Source organism: Narcine bancroftii, chromosome 13, assembly GCF_036971445.1.
Source record: "Narcine bancroftii isolate sNarBan1 chromosome 13, sNarBan1.hap1, whole genome shotgun sequence".
NCBI lineage: Eukaryota > Metazoa > Chordata > Chondrichthyes > Torpediniformes > Narcinidae > Narcine > Narcine bancroftii.
In genome coordinates, this window is record NC_091481.1 from 68,808,758 (window position 1) to 68,832,175 (window position 23,418).

Consider the following 23,418-nt stretch of genomic DNA (forward strand, 5'->3'; position numbering starts at 1 on the left):
ACGTTCTCTTCCAACGGATGCTATCTTGACCTGCTATGTGTCTTTAATGTGTTCTATTTTTTATTGTAGATTTCTGGCTCTGCTTTATTTAGAATTTTCATGTGTTATAACATCCCGATGGACTCCACCTTCCAAACATTCACATGCTGTTGGGCACACGCCACATGCCTTATTCAGGGAAGGATCACAAGGCTGGCTGAGTGGCAGGGTAACGTCTTTTATTTGTAGCTCCATCGCCTGGGATGTAGACAGCAGCCACTAACAGCTACTCTTCTGGGATGCTGCATCAAACAACAGGAACTCCATTAGTTCCTCAACACAAACAAATGGAAGGCTCAAGAAGTCAATAAACATCAGTTTACCATCGTCCCCATTTCCCATCCCCACACCCCCCCACCCCCACCAAAAGCTCCTGGTCCTTCCTGCTCATCATTGTGTCACAGTTTAAGCAGTAGGAAGACCATTTAGTTGTGGAAGTCATCCCAGATGAACGGGCCAATTTTAACATGCAGCCGGACTTTCAAATATTCCTCTTCCTCTCCAGGGCTCTGGTGCCCTGACCAATGTCCTGGTTAAATCTTGTTGTTCACAGGCAAAATCCAAGAGGGAATGAGCAGTCTGGAAGGCCTGTACGACATTCAGCTCCTGTCTCTCATGGACAGCTGAAGGATCAATGGCCCAGGAAGGGTGCCACTTTACGCCTCAACTCAGAGCCTCCCAGCAGCTCAGCTGTGGTTGGAGGCAGCATGGACCGCCCATCTATTGGACCCCAGCTAGGGTCTGCTCACTGTGGTCCACTGTCCAGAGCCGGTAGAACTCCAAGAAGTCGACATAGGGCTCAACACGGCCGTCCTGGTCAGGCTGAAGGGTGTGCGGGAGCCGGTGCCGGTGGAACAGATGACCCTGCCCATCACCCGAGCTGGAGCTGCTGCTGTGGGTCTGCGTGTTGGTCGACTGCAGCGTGGCCGTTGGACTTTGACTGTGAAGAAACCAGAAGAGTTGGTCACAGCCCCATGCTGGAGGGCACCACAGGGTACAAGCGTACAACCAAAACCAGCAGTCAACAGAGAAATTCCCATTATTTTCTGTAACTCCTCATGAATTTTAAAATTAAAATTTAAAATTTAGACATGCAGTACAGTAACAGGCCCGATCATGCCACCAATAACCCTACAACCCTATATGTTTTGAAGGGTGGGAGGAAACTGGAGCCCCCGGGAGAAAACCCACACAAACACAGGGAGAACGTGCAAACTCGTTACCGACAGTGCAGGATTTGAACCCTTGTCCTGATCGTTGGCGCTGTAACAGTGTTGTGCTAACCACTACGCTAAATGTGCCGTTCAAGATGACTTGGAACATTGGAATTAAATCCCCACCTCCTCGGTTCTGTGAGGAACAGAGGAACATTTTATTGGTGAAGGGCTCAAGCCTGAAACGTTGGTTCTGTATCTTTATCTTTGCTACATAAAGGACACTGTTTGACCAGCTGAGTTTCTGCGTTTTTACCAACATTTTATCCATGCCACTTCCATTCCCAGAGCTATTCTGGGAAACTTGCTTCAAGTTTCCTGCCAAACACTCAAGCAGATTGTGATGATGGGAATCACACATTGCAATCAGGCACACAAAGGTGGTGCGGTTAGCGCAACGCTATTACAGCACCCTGGGTTCGAATCCAGTGCTGTCTGTAAGGAGTTTGGACGTTCTCCCTGTGTCTGCATGGGTTTCTTCCAGGTGCTCCGGTTTCCTCCCACCCTCCAAAATGTACGGGGGTTGTAGGTAAACTAGGGTGTTATTGGACAGCATGGGCTCATGGGCCAGAAGGGCCTGTTACTGTACTGTATGTTTAAGTTAAAGCTACCAAATTTCTAGCCTAAGCTGGTCCCTTTAAATTGTGTTTGATTCTTATCCATGCACCTGACCAAATGTCTCGCAATGATCCCCATATCTACACTTGTTCTGCTGGCTCATCCCATATGAACCATCCCCGCACCCCGTACCCCCTTTTCCCCACCGCCTATTCTGTGTGATGACCCTCCGATACCTTTTAAAGCTTTCCCTTCTCACCTATGCTCCCCAGTTTTAGATTCCACTCCCCCACCGATCATCAACCTCATGATTTCATAAACCTCCATGGTCACCAAACATGAGGCCAAACAGCTTACCCTCCCTCCCCGAGGGACATGCAGTCTGTCCAATCTCTCAAGCCAGTGAGGGAGGTAGAGGCAATCAAAAGGCTGGCAGGATAGGTGAGGAGAAGTTGGCTACAGAGGTGAGACATGATGGAGATCAGAATGAGCGGGCAGTGGCGATGGGGTGTGCCGTCGGCAGCCAAAGGCTGTGGCTGGCAAGAGGTGGTGAATCGGGAAGCTCTGATGTTCCCCCATCGATCCCTTAGTACAGACTGCTCCCCAACAGAGCTGGAAACATGGAGTGCAACCCCGCTCACTGCTCCGCGGGTATCCATGTCCAACCCCAGGAAAAGTGCTGCAAAGAAACAGCATCAATTCAACCAGTAAAAGAGTTGCTGAATCCTGGCACATCGACTTGGCACTGAAATGTTATAACTTGCCCAGCGAGGGACTCCAGGACCTTCCCTGAGTGACACCAAGCCCCTTTTCCTACACCCTCTCTGAGTGACATCCATCATCCCCCCTCCTTGCCCGAGGGACCCTAAGATCCCACCTCCCTCCTCAAGGTACACCAGGCCTCCACCTCCCTGAGGGATACCAAGCCCAACCCCCTCCCTATAAGCAACACCCTGCTCTTCCTGCCCACAGCATTGTCCTGGCCCTGCTCCTCAAAGCCCCAGACCGCTCACCACATGCTCTCTTACACGTGCCTGCCCTTCCTGCCACCAGCGGTTCCTGCATCGGATCCTCTGCCTGGCACACCAGATCCCTCAGCCACCCAGTGCAACATACGACCCAGACATCCAACAGCACTGAGCTACCCTACAAGTGTGGCTGCAGTGTCTGGACACCAAACATTATTCTATCCTCCCCTGCTCCAAATGTATCTTCTGCTATAAAACACAGGCACCCTGAGGTCCACTATCGGCATTCTAGAAGGGCTTGGAGAAGCAGTGTTGTTGGAACCACAAACACCTAAAACCAGCCAACTCCACAGCCTGCCTTCACATACCTGTTGGTAAGCGTGGGAGTGGTCTCATCCCCCGTTGAGTTGCTGTGGTTACCATTCATCATCTGATTCTGGGATGGCATCACCAGGGAGAGAGTGACACTCGTTTTCCCCAAAGTTCCTTGCGTGCTGGTGTAAGGGACAGAGACGGGGTAGATCCGTCCCCCTGGAAAGTGGAGTAAGGACAGATCAATAATTACATCCGATTGAACAAGTACAACCCAATGAAACAGCGTTTTCCGGTTCTCACAAAGCACGCACGCACACACGCACACACACACACACACGTGATACATATACAGGAAAATTTACATATATATAAATAATTAAATTTTGTTTAATGAATAGTCGTCACGAAGGGTTAGTCATTCAGCAGTCTGCCTGTGGGAAGACCTTAACACATACATACCAAGATTTCTTGGACAGTAAAAGCCCTGGTAGATGCCAGATAAATGAATTTGCCGGTTGCTTGAGTGTTGTGTGATTGGCGAACAAACCACTACCCTCCGTATACGCTGGCGTATAAGACAGCCCGCGAACATTTAAAATGTCACCCCAACGCCAGGGCTCGTCTTTTACAGCAAGTATAAAATCCGAACCTTAACAGAGAAGTCCCTGCACTCCCCCACAGGGGCCATTCTCCCAGTCCAACTGCCTTCGGCTCCGTACAGGCTTTACGGCCTGTTAAAGGAGTCGATGGCTGTTTATTTTAAAATTTGCTAATAAAATTTAAACCTTTACTGGGTAATGTGGTTTAAAAATATTGAGTTAATGTATTAAACGTGCCTATCTGCATCACTTCACTGGTCAGCAGTAAGTATTATACACGGAGTATAGCTCAAAACCTTCATTAGAGGTGGAAATTCAGGGGGTCGTTTTGTATGGTGGCATATGGAGTATTTATTTTCCATGATTTTTTTTGCTGGTTGCTTGAATTCTGAATAACGGGGATTTGTGTCTCCCGTACAAATCTGTGCACTGCTGTATACAATTGCCCCCATCCAAGTGCGCATCATCTCTTGCAGACACGTCCAACCAAACTTAGCAAAATAAATCTAGAAATTGGCACCGTCAAGGAAATGGCCAAGGAAAGCTTGTGGAGTTCCCTTCTATCTTTGCCTGGCTCTCAATCCCCAAGTGCCCATGTGTTCCTGAGGCATCTCCCGCATAAGGACCATCCCTGAATTCAACTGTGCAAGAATTTTTCTGCTTCCAACTGACACAGGAAAACTAATTAAATTTATTATCAACTGACTGTACACAACCAACCGGATGGGACAGTGTGTCTCTGGACCATGGTGCACAAACACACACACACAGCACATAATAATCACATATACATGAAGATACAATTTAAAATAAATACAAAAATACTTGGAGATAATTTATTTGATTCCAGGATATAGTTCATCAATCTCACAGTATGTGGGAAGAAGCTGTTCCCTAGCCTGGCCATTCTGATTTTGATGCTCCAGTACCTCCTTTCTGATGGTAGTGGGTCCAAGATCCTGTGTACTGGATGGAATGAGTGCTCAATAATTCTTTTAGCCCTATTTAAGCAACAGTCCTGGCAAATGTCGCCAATAGTGATCGACTCTCTTCACCAGCCGTCGATCTCTACTCAGATCCCTAAACCTATGTCAGAGGGCGCAATGTCAATTTCTTCCAGCTACTCGATAGCCCGGTTGCTTTGAAGATGGAAATAGCCTCGTTTCCCTTTGCCAGCCGCACATGCAGTGGCGTGAATCATCTCTGAAGGTAGGGCTGAGAGGAACTGATGGTACGAGGTAGGAGGGACAGCAGAGAATGCTGCTGGTGTAGGGATCCAGTTCCTAAACCAGTTCACATCCCAACGCAGCTGTTTCAATCATACAACTGTTTAATTTATGCAAAACTGGACAATGAAGATTTTGCTTCCTGTACACTTGTGTGTGTATTTTATGGATTTTGGGCTGCTTATTAAAAAAAATTCACCCTAAAACTTTCCTATCACATACTGCTTTTTAGATATAACCTACCTGGCAACTACAGAGCACCAAACTACATCCAACTGATTGACAACATGCTTCAAGCATACAAAACCATGAAGTGCCACGTCATTGAAAGTTCATTTTTCTACGTTCCCACTTGGATGTCTTCCCCTGCTGATCTCTGTGCCGTTAGTGACAAACGTGGTGAAAGGTTCAGAACATTGCGGCCATTGAAAAGAGATATCAGGAATCCATCAATGCTGGCCAACCTAATGTTGGACACTGACACGAGAGGCATCAGATGCTGAGTACAAACGAAAATCAGCTACAAAACATTTTTAGGTCAGTTGAACTAATGCAATGTGTCAGAATCTTTATCTGATTAAATGTGCTAAAAATTTAATAAAAGCTAATTTAATGTTTCTCCAACTTCCTAAGTGACACTGCAAATCTGAAACTATCTTTGTGCTCAGGTTGAGTGAGTGGGCAAATGCATGGCAGATGCGATATAATGTGGATAAGTGTGTGGTTATCCACTTTGGAGGAAAGAATGGGAGGGCTGAGTACTATCCTAATGGTATCCAATTAGGAAAAGGGGAGATGCAAAGAGACCTGGGTGTCGCTGTGCATCAGTCATTAAAAGTGGGCATGTAGGTGCAGCAAGCAGTAAAAAAAGCGAATGGTATGTTGACGTTCATATCAAGAGGATTCGAGTACAGGAACAGAGAGGTATAGATGCAGTTGTATAGGGCCTTGGTGAGACCTCACCTGGAGTATTGTGTTCAGTTTTGGTCTCCTTAGTTGAGGAAGGACATCATTGCCATGGAGAGAGTGCAGAAAAGGCTTACCAGATTGATACCAGGGATGGCGGGACTTGCATATGAAGAAAGGCTAGAACGACTGGGCTTGTACTCGCTGGAGTTTAGACAATTAAGAGAAGATTTAATAGAAACGTTCAAAATTCTTAAGGGATTTGACAGGCTACATGCAGGAAGATTGTTCCCAATGTTGAGCAAGTCTTGAACCAGGGGTCACAGTTTAAGGATAAAGGGGAAGTCCTTTAGGACTGAGATGAGGAAGAATTTTTTCAGGGTGGTGAATTTATGGAATTCTCTGCCACAGAAAGTGATTGAGGCCCGTTCCATAGCTATATTTAAGAGAGAGTTAGATTTAGTACTTGTGACTAGGGGGATCGGGGGTATGGAGAGAGAGCTGGAAAAGGGTATTGAGTGGATGATCAGCCATGATCAAAATGAATGGTGGCATAGGCTTGAAGGGCCAGATGGCCTACTCCTACATCTATTTTCTATGTTTCTATAAAGATCAACTATTTTCCCCTACACATTAAAAGCTCCATTGTGGAGAGTTCCTATAATGAATGACCTCTCCTGGATCCACAGCACCTCCTCATTAATCAGGAAGCCACAGCAGTACCTACACTTCCTAATGATTTTGAGGAGGGCAAGGGAACTGGCCTCACCTTCACAACATTTTAAAGGAGCAGTATTGAGAGTGTCCTGTCTGAGGAGTCACGTGATGGAGTAGTGGCCGGTCAGGGAATTCCAGCCCTCTCCAGAAAAGTTGAAAAAAAACAGACAAAACACAAAGGTACAAGAATAAAAATTAAAACAAAGTAAAAGTAAAGGTGAGAAGAAAATGGCAGCGAAGAGAGAAAAGTCGAAAGCAACGGGAAGAAGGTGAAGGCCTTACCTGTCTGAGGAGGCCCGCCGCGGAGAGAGAAGCCCGCTCCCTAAGGTCGGTGGAAGTCCCGATCTCGGGACTACAAAAATGGCTCGCGGAGCCAAGTAAAAGTGCGCAACCGCGCATGAAAAAAAACACACTGACGGGAGGGGGGAACAGCTGAGGAGTCGATCTCCACAGCTGAGAGTGACAGTTGCAACACAGCAACAGGAAGAGAACACAGAAAACAACGAGAACAAGAAAGAAGAGAGCAAAAAGAAAACAAGGAAACAACAGATGGCCAACCGAGAGGAAGAAGAAGAACATAGAGAAATGGAAGAAGAAGGGAAAGGCAGGACAATGGGTATATATTTTTTAAAGAATATATGGAATCAGTAAAAGAATGGCAATTACAAGAATTTAATGAAATAAAAAGAATTAAGAGTGCAGAAGAAAAAATGAATAAAATAGAGATGGTCATATCAGAGGTAGGAAAAAGAGTGGATAATGTGGAAGAACGAGAAATAATCGTAGAAATGGAAGTAGAGGACTTAAAAGAGAAATTAGAAGAATCTAATAAAAAAGTTAAAGAGGCACATGAGCTGTTAGCTCAGAAGATAGATATAATGGAAAACTATAATAGAAGAAATAATATAAAGATAGTGGGCCTTAAGGAAAATGAAGAAGGCAAGAATATGAGAGAATTTATAAAAGATTGGATCTCCAGGGTCCTAGGAAGACCAGAATTACAGGAAGAAATGGAAATAGAGAGGGCACATAGAACATTAGTCCCGAAACCACAACCGCAGCAAAAACTAAGATCCATTTTAGTAAAATTCTTAAGATATATAACAAGAGAAAATATATTGGAGAAAGCAATGAAGAAAATAAGAGAAGACAAAAAGCCACTGGAATACAAAGGTCAAAAATTTTTTTTCTATCCAGACATAAGTTTTGAACTCCTGAAGAAGAGGAAGGAGTTCAATACAGCAAAAACGATCTTATGGAAAAATGGATATAAATTTATGTTAAAGTACCCAGCGGTACTTAAAATAGTTATTCCAGGACAACAAAACAGACTATTCTCGGATCCAGAGGAAGCACGAAAATTTGCAGAACAACTACAAAACAAGCAGAGAGATGAAGACATGTAATGAGAGTAAAAATGACCACGAACTATATGTGTGTGTGTGTGTATATGTGTATGTATACATGTGTATACATGAATGTATCCGTATTTAGAGGAAAATATATAGAGTATAGATAAGAATTAATAAGGGAATGAAAGGGAATAGAGAGAATAAGGAGGGAATTAAAAGAGTGACCTTTGTTATATATGAAAATTGAAATCTTTTCCGGGGGGGCTGGGTGGGGAGGAGTTACGGTCACTGCAAAATCAGTTGACGTTTGCGAGTGAATTCGCAAATACAAATGGAGAGGGTAGATGTGGTTGCCCGACAAGGGATAAAGGGCAACTCAGGAGGGGGAGGGGAGAATGAGGTTAAAGAAGTTTTAAATAGGAGAATAAGGAAAATGTTTGATGTTTTAGAAATGTTGTCTTATAAAGTGTTCAAAACAAGAAAGCAGAAATGGATAAGAAGGAAAGGTGATGATGGAGAAACGGAAAGGGAAGATAAACAAAGTATGAAATGGCTATGTTGAATTATATGACTTTAAATATTAACAGAATACATAACCAAATCAAAAGGAAGAAACTGCTAAATTTACTGAAAAAAGAAAAATTTGATACAGCATTTGTACAAGAAACACATTTAACTGAATAGGATCACAAGTAATTAAAAAGAGATTGCGTAGGACATATAACAGCAGCGTCGTATAATTCAAAAGCAAGAGGAGTAGCTATATTAATCAGTAAAAATGTACCAATTAAAATAGAAGAGGAAATAATAGATCCAGCAGGGAGATATGTAATGATAAAATGTCAGATATATTCGCAGTTTTGGAATTTACTCAATGTATATTCACCTAACGAAGAAGATCAAAAGTTTTTGCAAGATATTTTTTTTGAAGATAGCAGATACGCAAGGGAATATATTAATAGGAGGGGATTTCAACCTTAATTTGGATTCAAGTATGGATAAAACTGGGAAAAAAATTAACAGAAAGAACAATGTAACCAAATTTATAATTAAATCAATGCAAGAAATGCAACTTCTGGATATATGGAGGAAACAACACCCAAAGGAAAAGGAATATTCATATTATTCGGGTAGACATAAAACATACTCAAGAATTATTTATTTATGTTATCAGCTCGTGTGCAAGATAGAGTAAGAAAAACAGAATATAAAGCTAGAATATTATCAGACTATTCACCCTTGATATTGACAATAGAGTTAGAGGACATCCCTCCAAGAATGTATAGATGGAGATTAAACTCCATGCTACTCAAAAGGCAGGATTTTAGAGAATTCATTGAAAGACAAATTAAAATGTACTTTGAAATAAATACGGAATCAGTTAAAGATAAGTTTATACTATGGGATGCAATGAAAGCGTTCATTAGAGGGCAAGTAATAAGTTATGTAACCAAGATGAAGAAGGACTATAATCAGGAAACAGAGCAGTTGGAAAGGGAAATAGTAAATATAGAAAAAGAATTAGCAATGAAGGAAGACACAACTAAAAGAAGAGAATTGGCAGATAAAAAAAATAAAATATGAAACACTACAAACATATAAGGTGGAGAAGAAAATAATGAAGACAAAACAGAAATATTATGAACTAGGGGAAAAAAAACGCACAAAATTCTAGCATGGCAGCTTAAGACAGAACAAGCTAAGAAAATGGTATTGGTATCAAGGAAAAAAGACAAACAAATCATATATAATCCAATGGAGATCAATGAAAACTTTAGAGAATTCTATGAACAATTATACCAAAGTGAAAACGAAGGGAAAGAAGGCAAAATAGATGAATTTTTAACTAAAATTGAACTACCAAAATTACAAATAGAGAAACAAAATAAATTAACAGAACCATTTGAAATAGTAGAAATACAAGAGATAATAAAAAAAACTACCAAATAATAAAACACCAGGAGAGGATGGATTCCCAATAGAATTCTATAAAACATTTAAAGATTTATTAATTCCTCCCCTCCTGGAAGTAATCAACCAGATTGATAAAACAAAAAGCTTACCAGATTCATGCAAAACAGCAATAATTACAGTAATACCAAAGACAGGGAAAGATCCACTCGCACCAGCGTCATATCGACCAATATCATTACTTAACACAGATTATAAGATAATAGCAAACAGATTAGCAGACTATGTAGCTAAAATGGTAAATCTAGACCAAACTGGATTTATTAAAAAAAGACGGACAACAGACAATATTTGTAAATTTATTAACTTAATTCATGCAGTAGAAGGGAGTAAAGCACAAACAGTAGCAGTTGCTTTAGACGCAGAGAAGGACTTTGACAGAGTAGAATGGAATTATTTATTCAAAGTATTGCAAAAATTCAGTTTACCGGAGAAGTATATTAATTGGATTAAAGCATAATATAAGGGGCCATTGGCGTAAAAACCTCGGCCATCTATATAAACTCAATTATTATCCACTAATGAAAAAATTATAGGACGATTTAGAGCATTGGAAAGATTTACCACTAACACTAATAGGAAGGATAAAATGTATTAAAATAAACATTTTCCCAAGAATACAATACCTATTTCAGGCATTGCCAATACACTTGACAGAGAAATTCTTCAAGGAGTTAAAGAAAATAATAAGGAAATTTTTATGGAAAGGGGGGAAACCGAGGATAGCACTAGATAAATTAACAGAATGGTATAAACAAGGAGGCTTACAACTGCCAAACTTTAAAAATTATTATAGAGCCGCACAATTAAGATACCTATCAGATTTTTATCAAACAAGGGAAAAGCCAGATTGGACTAGATTAGAACTAGATAAAATAGGGGAGAAGATACCTGAACATATATTATATAAATGGGATGAAAAATTGGTACAACGTAGGAATTCAAAAAATTTATAACAAATATGTATATTAAACTGCAAGGAAAGGAGAATGAGGAAACAAATGGTAAAACTAAACAAAAATGGGAAAAAGATTTAAACATAAAGATAAAGAAGGAAACATGGGAGAAGTTATGCTCTGGAACTAAGAGAAATACAATAAACACGAGGTTACGCATGATAAAATATAACTGGATACACAGGCTATACATCACACCTCAAAAGTTAAATAAATGGGACCCAACAGTATCTGACAGATGTTTTCGTTGTAAAAAAGTGGGAACAACAATTCATGGAATCTGGACATGTGAGAAAGTGGAAAAATTTTGGGAAGATCTAAAACAGATATTAAATAAAATTACAGAAAACAATATACGAAAAAACCCAAAGATCTTCCTTCTAAGTAACATAAAAAACAAAGAATTTGGACTTGATTTGGATGGTGCACAAAAAAGATTTGTTATGATAGCTCTAGCCGTAGCAAAAAAATGTATTATGTCAACTTGGAAATTAGAAGATAACTTGAGAATACAACAATGGTATATAGAAATGAATAAATGTATTCCATTAGAAAAAATAACATATAATTTAAGAAATAATATTACAATATTTGAACAAATATGGGAGCCATACATGAAACACAATAGAGAAAACCTACCGGGGACATCTACCACCTAAAATAACGAAAGGAGAAGGAAACGAAAAGAATAGACTCAGTGGAATTTCTTGTTTATTTTTATTGAATGACAACATTGTTTGACTGGTTTAATGTATCTTAGATTCTGTACTTTAAATGAATGGGGGGGGGGAGGTAGGGAGGGTGGGATGGGAGGAGGGAGGGGGTGGAGAAAATGACACTGTATATATATATATGAAAAGGAAAATGTATGTATCTTGGTCAATGTGGTTTATGGTGTGAAAAATAAAAAAAATTTAAAAAAAGAGTGTCCTGTCTGTCTGCATCGCTGCAAAGCTTCGGACCAGAAGTCAATACTGATATCAGAACAGGCGAAAAGATCACTGGGGTATCCCTTTCCTCTGTGGACATTCACCAGGTACAAACTTGGAAACCTCCCTGAGGCAGTTCACACCTTGTTCTGAGGTCATGACTGCAGCATACATATGGGAGAGAGCCACAATGACTCCAGTTGCCTTGTCACCAGTTCCAAGATAGAGGAAACCTTTTGTTCCTGCCACCCACCTGATCAGCTGAAGAACCAGTACTTCTTGTTGAACATCTCTCTTTGGCTTGGCTTCGCGGGCGAAGATTTATGGAGGGGGTATATGTCCATGTCAGCTGCAGGCTCGTTTGTGGCTGACAAGTCCGATGCGGGACAGGCAGACACGGTTGCAGGGGAAAATTGGTTGGTTGGGGTTGGGTGTTGGGTTTTTCTTCCTTTGCCTTTTGTCAGTGAGGTGGGCTCTGCGCTCTTCTTCAAAGGAGGTTGCTGCCCGCCAAACTGTGAGGCGCCAAGATGCACGGTTTGAGGCGTTATCAGCCCACTGGCGGTGGCCAATGTGGCAGGCACCACGAGATTTCTTTAGGCAGTCCTTGTACCTTTTCTTTGGTGCACCTCTGTCACGGTGGCCAGTGGAGAGCTCGCCATATAACACGATCTTGGGAAGGCGATGGTCCTCCATTCTGGAGACGTGACCCACCCAGCGCAGCTGGATCTTCAGCAGCATGGACTCGATGCTGTCGACCTCTGCCATCTCGAGTACTTCGACGTTAGGGATGAAAGCGCTCCAATGGATGTTGAGGATGGAGCGGAGACAACGCTGGTGGAAGCGTTCTAGGAGCCGTAGGTGAACACTTGAAAAAAAACACTAACAGTAGCAAAGGGCATAGGATGTTCATCTTTACAACCGACTGTTGGTCAAATACCGAAGGCCATTGAGACTGTGACAGGCTGTGAGCAAACCAACATGAAGGAACTCTAATTTTGTCCTCTGTGACCAGATGCCTTCCTCAATTGGACCTTATCCTTGACAATGTACCTGTGCTTGGTGCTTCGGCCTGTGAGAGCATTGATGTAAATGACTACCTACTTCCCCGGAAGGGCAAATGGAGGGTGAACATTGTATGTCACTGTGATGCAAGTTTACAAGTTTGCCACTGGCCTGAAGCCTGCAGACCTAAATCTCACTAACCCGCAGGCTTCCTCGATATCTGGAAACCAAGTTATTTAAACAGTGTAAAGCAACATTTTCAGCACCAATTTGTGCAGCACATCTTTGGTGACCAGCCTCCAAGCAGATTCCAGTCCATTATAGGGCCTGTTCAGCTATTTCTCAATCCAACAAATCATAATTTGTATAGCATCTTGCCAAAATCCTTTTCAGAGATAAATTATAAAAGGGCACCACATACTGCATGGCTCACCTCAATCATCATCCCTTAATGGGATGATCCTCCATGCCACCTCCCACTTTAAAGGACTCTAATGTACTGGAACCATTCCAAAGTGCAGCAAGATAGGAAGTTTGCACAACCTCTTTCTTATCTTGCCTCGGATGTATCACCCTGATCTATTTTTATTTCATCTTTAAATAATGAAACAATCAACATTTACGCTAATATTATGAGTTTTATCATTGATTTCCAACAATTAAATCCAAGCAAAGTGTTCAGTCACATCCAAATGCAAGGAAAAGCAGTGGTAAGCAAATATCCCGACCAGTTTATGTCAATCAAAATCAGCACTGCTCAGCTGGGACATAGCTTCTTCCCGCAGGCCGCAAGATTGATGAACTATATCATATAACTGAGTAAATTTCTCCAAAATATTTATTGTATCTTTATGTATACATGTGATCATTATGTGCTATGTATCGTGGTCCAGAGAAATGATGTTTTGTCTGGCTGTAAATGTAGTGAGATGACAATAAACTTTGATCCTGGTTAATCTGGTCTTGGCTGCAGCTCCCGTGGACCCTTAACCAAGGCCTCTTTATCAAGCTTTGAACATATCCAAGGATTCAAAGAGTTCTCAGTCAATTGTTCCCAAACAGCCATTAAAACCTGCTCTTTTAGAGGTTTGACAAAGCTTTTTCTAATTCTTCCACAATTGTCACAATCTTCTTTACTGCTGCTCATTCGTGTTGTTTGGTAATGCGATGCCTTAGGTCTCTAGTAGGACAGTTTACATTTCATCAAGATGGCGGTGCTGGCGTACTGTCAGAGACACCGTGCTCCCGTGGGGTCCACCTGCTCAGTCTGACTGCTGGCAGCTCAGCACAGGCTTTAAATGGCCTGTAAATGTAGCCGATGGTGGTTTTATTTAAAAATACAGTGACCATGGGAGCTACACCCAAGATGGTGGCATTTATGATTGGCACCAGACGCGAGAGGTTACAGACTGTGGGGAAGCAGAAGACCGGTGCAGTGCACCAGAAAATGAAGAATAACAACCCGCATTTTGAGGAGGGGCAGAGGAGACGATCCGTGGGATGGTGACCATGATGATGGACCAGTGAGGAGTTCAGCAATTGAAGAAACACTCAGGTGGCAAGGCCGTTGGTGACTCGTGGCAAGGAACTCACCAGACAGTGGGGTGCTGGAGACTGGCTGAAGGAATATGGGAACCGGGACGAGAGTGGGCACTGATCGTGTCGGAGGTTCGGATCTGGAGCTCAGCCTGGACTCTGTGTGGCTGTGGGGAATGCAGGAGCACTAGAGGTGAATCCATGGACACTTTCTCTAACAGCAAGAGGCGCTTCAGTCTATTTCTGCCCATGGAGAGTCAATCTGCCTTATGGCTGACGCAAACAAATTCCATGTACTATTGCACTGTCTTGACAAAAAAATGGAATCTTGAATTTTATTTGGCAGTCACTGTGGATTCCTCCTACATTGGGGACAGAAATACAGGCCGTGTAATGTGCCAGGTCATGTACTTTTGATCCTCGTCTTACCCTCCCCAACAGCACAGAGGATGAATCTTCACTGCAGCAGGAAGATAAGGAGTTATGGAGGAAAACCTCTGTGAGGCAGCAGACTTTTGTGTGACTCAGGCACAAATATACTCGTGGGACCTTCTGGCAAAGATAGATCAGCTCTAATGCCTTCCACAGCTGAACAGTCTCTGCACATGCCCAGCCTTAATTTTAGATATACTTTAGCAACAATTATTCAGTGGAAGAGGTAATACGTATGGAATGTACACCAAATGTCCAGGTGTTGAGACTTCATCATTCCTAAATCACTTTTCAAAAGATGGGATTTTTGTGGTTGGTGAGGGGTGTAGACAGGTTCTAAAGTTAGAGGGAGCGAGCAAATACAAAAGGCACCTTGACACATACCACATGGTGAGTCAGTGGTTGAATCATTTTTTTTTGTAATTCTTTATTTATTGCACTATGAACCATATCAACCAATATATTTACAATGCATCTCTTTAAATATTCACAGTGACATTTTCTTTTTTCCCCCCCATCCCTCCCTTCTCCCTTCCCTCCAAAAACAGTAAACATTGGACATATAAAATACAATAAAACAATATCTTTATACAAAAGGACAAACAAAAAGACGCATCATCTACTTATCAAATTAAATCTGATCGTGTTTATCTTTTTATCATTTTAGGTGGTGGAGGTCCTACGCCTGCTCTTTCTGCCATGTTCCATATATAGTTCCCAGGTTTCCCCAATCATTATAACTTTGTCTTTTAAATTATATGTGATTTTTTTTCCCCAATGGGATACACTTAAACTTGGTTATATATTCCATTAATGTTTATAGTTATTTAGTCCAACGTGGCCATCTTGTATCTTTATTTTCACTTCTTTTCCATCTCTTCACCATCTCCATCCCTTTTTTCCATTACTGTTTTTTAAGTTTTCCTTTTTAATCTCAATATATGACAACGCATTTAAGACGAAATACCCCAACAATCCCCACAAGCAATAACCCTTTAACCCCAAATGAACCTCCCCTCCTTGGATTGCCTCCTGTCCCTTGACAGCAACCATAACTCCCCTTTCGATTCAGTTTGTGAACATACTTGCAAGCGTCAACCGATTTCACAGTGACCCTTATTCTCCCAACCCCAGCCCCCCACCCCAGAGAATACTATTTTCCTATACTTATAACAAAGCTCTCTTTTTTCCTTCTTTTATCCATCTTTAAATCTTTATAAATACATTGTCTTTACTTTGTATTTATTACATATTTTTGTATATTTTCTTGTCACTCCTCCTCCTCTCTTTACTTGTCTTGCAAATGTTCAGCAAATTCTTGGGCTTTCTTTGGGTCCGAGACTGAATACTTTGAGTACTGCTGGATGTCTTAATATAAAGTTATACCCTTTCTTCCATAAGATTGTTTTCACTGTGATGAATTCCTTCCTCTTCTTTAAAAGTTTGAAGCTTATGTCCGGGTAAAAAAATATTTTTTGTCCCTTATATTCCAATGGCTTATTGTCTTCTCTAACCTTCTTTCTTGCCTGCTCCAGTATGTTTTCTCTTATCGTATATCTTAGAAATTTTACCTCTATGGATCTCGGTTTTTGATGTGCTGGCGGTTTCGGTACTAGCGCTCTATGCGCCCTTTCGATTTCTATTTCTTCATGTGAGTCTGTTATTCCCAGCACCTTTGGGATCCATCCTCTTATAAATTCCTTCATATCTGACCCTTCTTTGCCTTCTTTCAGGCCCACTATGTTGTTTCGTCGACTGTAGTTTTCCAATACGTCAATTTTTTGTGACAATAAATCTTGTGTCTCTAATTTTTTTTTTGCTCTCTTCCAACTTCCCTCTTAAATCATTTATCTCCATTCTGCAGCAGCTTCTCGTTCCTCCACATTTTCTCCTCTTTTCCCTATTTCAGTCATGACCAACTCTAAGCTTTGCATTTTGTCTTCAGCTCTTTTCATTTTTCTTTTGATTGAACTAAATTCTAATGATGGCCATTCTTTTAATGGCCTCATTTGTTCTTCGAAAAAGGCTTCATCTAAACTTTCTCCTCCTATTTTACCACCTTGTTTCCTTTGAAATTCTTGGTCTTCTTCCTCCTTCTGTGTCTGTATCTATGTCTGTGTCATCTTATTCTCTTCTCTGTATCTGTGTATCTTCATCCTTCTCTGGTGAGCTGTTTCTGTATCCTTGCTGGGCCCCCAGCTGCCGCAGGCCGACCCACTGCTGGGCCCCCAGTTGCCGCAGGCCGACCCGCTGCTGGGCCCCCAGCTGCCGCAGGCCGACCCGCTGCTGGGTCTCCTACCGCAGGTCGTCCCCCTGACGGTCGCCCCGTTGCCACTCATCCTCTTCCCATCCTTCGTTCTCCTCCTCACTATTCTTCTTTACTTCCCCCAGCCGAACACCCCGATACTGGGCGTCTCTCAGCTGAGCCCCCCTCCCGTCGGCATTGACCTTTTCTTTTACGTGCGCACTGCACAGGCGCACCTCTTCGCGCCTGCGCAGTTGCGCACCTCTGCTTGGCCCTGAGAGCCATTTTTGAAGTCTGCGGTCGGGAGGAGACCGGTCCTCTGGGGACTCACCAACACCGGAGATCGGCCGCTCCTCTTCACGCATTTCTGCCTGTGTATTCGATGCTTCTCTTTCTTAGCCAGGACACCGAAAGTTATGGGGAGAAGGCTGGACAGTGGGGCTGAGTGGGAAAATGGATTACCTCATAATTAAATGGAGAGGCGGACTCAATGGGCTTAATAGCCTATTTCTGCTCCAGTGTCTTATGGTTTTATTGTTTGCTCAGTTATCCCATGAGGTTCCTTTGACTTGGAGGTCAGAGAACTGTCAGCACCAGAGAGAGCCAAGGTCAGCACACAAGATGTCATCAAGGCAGCCCCAGAACCCCAACTTCACTGGATGGCTAAAGAGTTAGAACTACAAGCATCCCGAAGCTGGCTGCTTGTCTGACGAACAGGACTGAGACAAATGCACAGTGCTCTCACATACCTTGGGTTGGACTTGCCGACGTTTGGCTCATCTCTCCCAGGGGGTAGTTGAAGTTTCGAACAAGTAGGGTCATGTCTTCATGTCGGTCACAGAACTTTGACCTTTCGCCTCCACTGATGAACGTATCACGATGTATCCGCCGAACACGGTCAACCACCGCCTGTGCAACGGCATCCAGCCTCGTCTGCAGTGCAAACTCCGTGGCCACCATGGCTGCAATTTCCTGAGATGGAGGAAGGAGCAACAGACTAACAAACAGGCCACACTCACCCCCAGGGAGTCAGGAACCCTGAACACGGTCGGGGTCATGGTCAACCTGGGGGGGGGAGGGGCATAAATCTGCTCAGCTTGCACGTCAACCAGATGGTCTCCCCTAACACTGCACCCATCCAGGGCACACAGTGCTGAACAAAGACCCTCCACAAACCTGAACTGATACCCACTCGCCCTGTCTAGACACAAACACACTGCATCCAACCTGGAGCACAGTCTTCTGAGATCAGACCCACCACACACCCGAACAAACATACCCATTCATTGTATAGACCAGTGGTTTTCAAACTTTTCTCTTAAAGTCATAGGTGCTCTGTGATTAGTAAGGGATTACTTAAAGTGGTATATGAGTGGGGAAAAAAGGTTGAAAACCACTGTTTTAATTGTACCTAATTGACTTGTTATGTGCACGGTTTCATAACTTACTAGCACCTACGGCAAAGGGATACTTAAAGTGGTGTGTGAGTGGAAAGAAAAAGTTTGAAAACCACTGGTCCAGATGCATACACGGTCACACACAAACACCCAACCTGGGGCACAACGTGCTGAACGTAGATGCACTGCACACCTGGAACTTATACCCACGTGTAGATACCTGGACACACACACACACTTCACTCACTCACCCTGGAGCACTGCATGCTGAACATAGACCCACCACATCTGGGTACATTGTACTGAACATAGAGCACTGCACAAACAAACTCACCTTGTCTAGACACACATATGCCCAGACTCCATCTCAAACACTACAATACACTCTGGAACACCCATCGCACTACCCCACCCACCCTACGGCAGATGCTAACCTCATTCTCCAAACCATCCCCACCTTAAATGTGTTGCTTCTCATCACACACTGAAGCTCCTCACACACAGCAACCTGAGGCCCCCTATCCCCAATCCCTCCAGAGGGCATCCCAACACCCTTCCCCAGAGCACTTGCTGATCCACCACACGGCCAAAGCCACAGCACACACTGACGTGATCATCAGATACTGCACCTCAACCCCAGAGAACACACCGCAGGTGAAGGGCATCCCACCCAGGCCACAGACTACCCCAGGCGTCCTCACGGAATCACCCCCCTCCCCCACTGAGATGGAGCCCAGCTACATTACACCAAGGCACAGACTGCAATTGATGCAGACAGTGGATTGCCAGAGCACAGCGCCTCACCTGATTGGCTTGTCCAGGCCCGTGAGCCGCCTCCAGGGCTTTGTATAGTCCATCTGACATCAACACCAGAAACCCCGTCACCCCTTCCAGCAGCTGACCGCCATGGATTTCAGGTTCTGCGATGACGGGCTTCGTCTTGGCAGAACTACTCGAGAACAGAAGATTATTGTTTTTTGTAAATCGACAATGTCAGATCCAGGGTGAGGGGCACAATTTGATGGGCTATTCTGGGGGGTGGAAGGGGAGAGAGAATGGTGATGGGGAGAATGGAACATAATTTCTCTCCATAATCTTTTTTTAAATTTAGACATACAGCACGGTAATAGGCCCTTCCGGCCCATGAGCCCGTGCTGCCCAACTACACTCAATTAACCTGCAACCCCTGTATGTTTTGAATAGTGGGAGGAAACAAGAGCCCTCGGAGAAAACCCACAAACTCCTTACAGACAGCGCAGGATTCGAACGCTGGCCCGTGCCACCCACTGATTCCCTCACACCCCCCCAGACACTGGGGACAATTAGTAGTTGCCAATCAACCCCTGATCCATGTATGTTTGGGAAATGGATGGACCAGGAAAGTTGCAGACTCAGGGAGAACGTGCAAACTCCACACAGACAGCATTGGAAGTAGCTGTCTGTGCGGTTTGGGCCCCTGGATATGGGAAGAGAAGATTTATCACAATCTGTGGGAGGGTCTCAGCGAGTTGATCAGCAGCAGTGGGAACGGTCACTGTTTCAGGTCAGAACCTTCATCATTCCTCATCTCCCATTGATTTTGCTTGACCTCCTGAGTTCTACGGGAGATTTGGTCTTTAAATTTTATATAAATAGACACATAGTACGGTAACAGGCCCTTTCAGCCCACGAGCCCGTGCCGTCCAATTACACCCAATCATCCAACAACCCCCAATAAATTTAAGAGCGGGGGAAACTATAGCACCTGGAGGAAATCCACACAGTCACAGGGAGAATGTACAAACTCCTTACAGAAAGCGCGGTATTGAAACCCTGGTCGCTGGCACCGTAACAGCGTTGCACTGACCGTTACACTACCGGTGCTGGCATCCCCCGGGCTTACATGGGAAAGTGGTTCAAAATGTTGCAGCCAGGTGCCAAGAACAGGGACCATATCACTCCAATTCTGGCCTCCCTCTATTGGCTGCAGTGCGGCTCAGAATTGATTTTAAAGTTTGCCCATTTGTCTATAAAGCCCTTAACTGGCTAGCCCCCTCTTGTATCACGGATCTCCTAACTCCTTATTCCACTTCAAGACAGTTTGGGGTGCTTGGCTGTTCCATGCCCAAATCGTAAACTCAGAGTTCGCACCTTCGCTACTGCAGTCCCCAAACTGTGGAACAACATTGCTCCCTCCATCAAATCAGCCTCTTTTATATCCAGATTGAAGATGTATGTTTATTCACTAGAGTTTGGAGTCATCCTCATGCATCTGATTGTTACCTTGTGTTCTAACCTCTCATATTCGTTTTATTCTGGATTTAAAATAGTTGCCAGGTTGCGAGGTCTTTTTGATTTGTACAGCACTTTGGTCAACCTGAATTGTTTGAAATGTGCGATAGAAATAAATACACTCAACTAAGTGCTGTTAGAAAGCATCAGAGCCGAGATGCAAGAAATCAAGGAGGTGTGGTCAAGGGTTTTGCCAATGAGAGTAGCAGGAAGGAAGCTCAGAGGCATCTGTATTCCCCATGCTAAATTATTCATTCCTGATGTGCACAAAGGATAAAACGAACTGCTACTACCTTGGGAAATTAGGGATGGTATTAAGTCCATGAGTACATTTATCTGAAGTAGTAAATTCGAACATTGCAGTAAAAATATAAGAAATGCTGAAGGAACTCAGCTGGTCTCGCAGTGTCCACAGGAGGTAAAAATATATCATCGACATTTCGGGCCTGAGCCCTTCTTCATTGGAATCAGCTTCAGCAAAGGGATTAATTAAAAGCAACATTTAGTGCAATGGGTGAGTACGTGTTCCTGTGTGGGCGCGCGCATACAAGGTGTTCGGGTGTGCAGTGCTCTATATTCAGTAGGGTTTGCAGATGTTTTCTGAAGAAGAGAACAGGATTGGTTAAAGGAGATGGAAGGGATTTTATAATGGAAAGCAAATCGATGCAAAACCAACTGAACAAATAATTGGAGTGTCTTCACAAGAGGAAGTTACAAATAACCTCCTAGATATGTCAGTGAGCTACGTTCAAGATTCATATATTGTCATGTAATATTACACAAAATTGCATTAGTCTGTGGTAAGTCAGACCGATTCGCCATCAGCAGAAATTACCTGGTGCCCCTTAAAGTCAGAGAAAGAGAAGTAAAAGAGAGTCTCTTCAGAGACACTCAGTGTCCATGGATTCACCTCCAGCCGCTCCCGTACCCTCTGCAGCCAGACTTCAGACCAAACCATTGTCAACCCGAGCTCCAGATCCAAACCTCCAACAAGTGAGGAGAAAGAACTGGAGTCAACCAGTATTAGTATGGAAATGGTATTTGGAAAATTGATGATGTTGCGGGTCCTGATCAACTAAATCCCAGAGTACTTAAGGAAGTGATATTAGAAAGAGTGGATGCATTGATCATTGTTTGTCCATTAACATTATTTGCCCATGATTTAAAGCAGGAGGGAGAGAGTAAACAAAGTGAAGCAGTTAGCCTGAGGTCAGGAGTGGGGAAAATGCAGGAGCCCATTATTAAAGATGTACTAGCAGAGCAGTGACTGGACTGTGGTCAAAGACAGCATAGGTTTACAAAATGCTTGACAAATTGGCTGGTATTTGTGAAGGGATCTTGTAGATTAGATGAGGGAGAACTCATCAAATCAAAGTACTGTATTGTGAATAGGAGTTGGGATGTTATGGTAAAGTTGTACAAGACATTGGTGAGGCCAAATTGGAGAAATGTGTGCAATTTTGGTCACCGAACTGCAGGAAGATATCAATAAAATAGAGAGCAGAGAAGATCTACTAGGATGTTGCCAGGATTTGAGGAACTGAGTTACAGGGAAAAGTTAAACAGGTTAGGACTTTAAACCCTGGAATGTAGAAGAATGATGATTTGATAGAGATATTTAAATTATGAGGGGTATAGATAGAGTAAATGTAGGTCGGCTTTTTCCACTGAGGGTAGGTGAGATACAACCCAGAGGCCATGGGTTAAGGGTAAAAGGAGAAAAGTTTTGGGGGAACATTTGAGGGAAATGTCTTCACACAGAGGGTGGTGGGAGTGTGGACCAGCTGAAGTGGTTAAATTTTAACATTTAAGAAAGGTTCATAGATAGGAGGGGTGTGGCGGGCTATGGTCTGGGTCCTGGTCAGTGGGACTAGTCAGAATAATAGTTCAGCACAGACTAGAAGGGCCAAAAGGTCTGCTTCCTTGCTGCAATGTTCTATGGTTTGAAACACCTCGCATTTCTCGCTACATGTGCAGATTGAATGTCATGTTGGAAAAAAAAGTGATACGGCCTGTTTTCTGGCAATGTACCTCTCGGCTCTCCCTTCTCCCTGGAACATGAGGTCACTTGTTCCATCGCGTATTTGTTATTGATTAGATAAACAATTCAACATTAGATCTGCAGATTGATAGATGACACACAGCTGGGCAGAAGCAGGAGATCACAGTGAGATTTGGATGGGTTGACTGGGAGAGCAAATGCACGGCAGATGCAGCACAAGGTGAACAAATCGGAGATTCTGGTGGCAATAGCAGGAAGGCACTAATTACACTAGACAACAAAGATTTTGCCTTGCTGATCACAAAACTCACCTTAACATTTTCTTACCATGTACTGTTCTTTAGATATAACCTATTTCTGTGATTTCCTATCATATTTTAAGTCTACTTCAAGCATACAAAACCATAAAGTACAACATGTTGTTGAAAATTCATTTTCTGCATTTACACTTGGACGTCTTCCCTTCTGATCTCGGTACAGTCAGTGACGAACATGGTGAAAGGTTTCACCAAGACATTGTGACCATGGGAGGAGTCACGTGATGGAGTAGTGGCCGGACGGTGAACTCCAGCCCTCTCCAGAAAAGTCGGGAAAAACAAAGAAAAACACAAAGGCACAGAAATAAAAGTTACAGAAAAGTGAGTATAAAGGTGGAAAGAAGATGGCGACAAAAAAAGAAAAATCGAAAGCAACGGTAAGAAGAGAGGAAGAGAAGACAAAGGAGGAAAAAGGTGAAGGCCTTACCTGTCCGAAGAGGCCCGCTGCGGAGAGAGAAACCCGCTC

The 23,418-nt window shown here is 43.2% G+C and overlaps 1 protein-coding gene across 1 annotated transcript in view; it reads right to left on the reverse strand.

Moving 5' to 3' along the window:
• Positions 1-201: 201 nt before the first annotated feature.
• The window catches only part of tab1 (TGF-beta activated kinase 1/MAP3K7 binding protein 1), a 37,040-nt gene continuing 13,823 nt past the window's right edge, over positions 202-23,418 (reverse strand). The window contains exons 8-11 of the mRNA XM_069907908.1: positions 19,167-19,311; positions 17,715-17,937; positions 3,148-3,310; positions 202-979 (exon numbers count right to left, since the gene is read on the reverse strand). Of these exons, the coding sequence (XP_069764009.1) occupies positions 760-979; positions 3,148-3,310; positions 17,715-17,937; positions 19,167-19,311 (751 nt within the window). The 3' untranslated portion in view covers positions 202-759. The remainder of the gene's footprint in view (positions 980-3,147; positions 3,311-17,714; positions 17,938-19,166; positions 19,312-23,418) is intronic.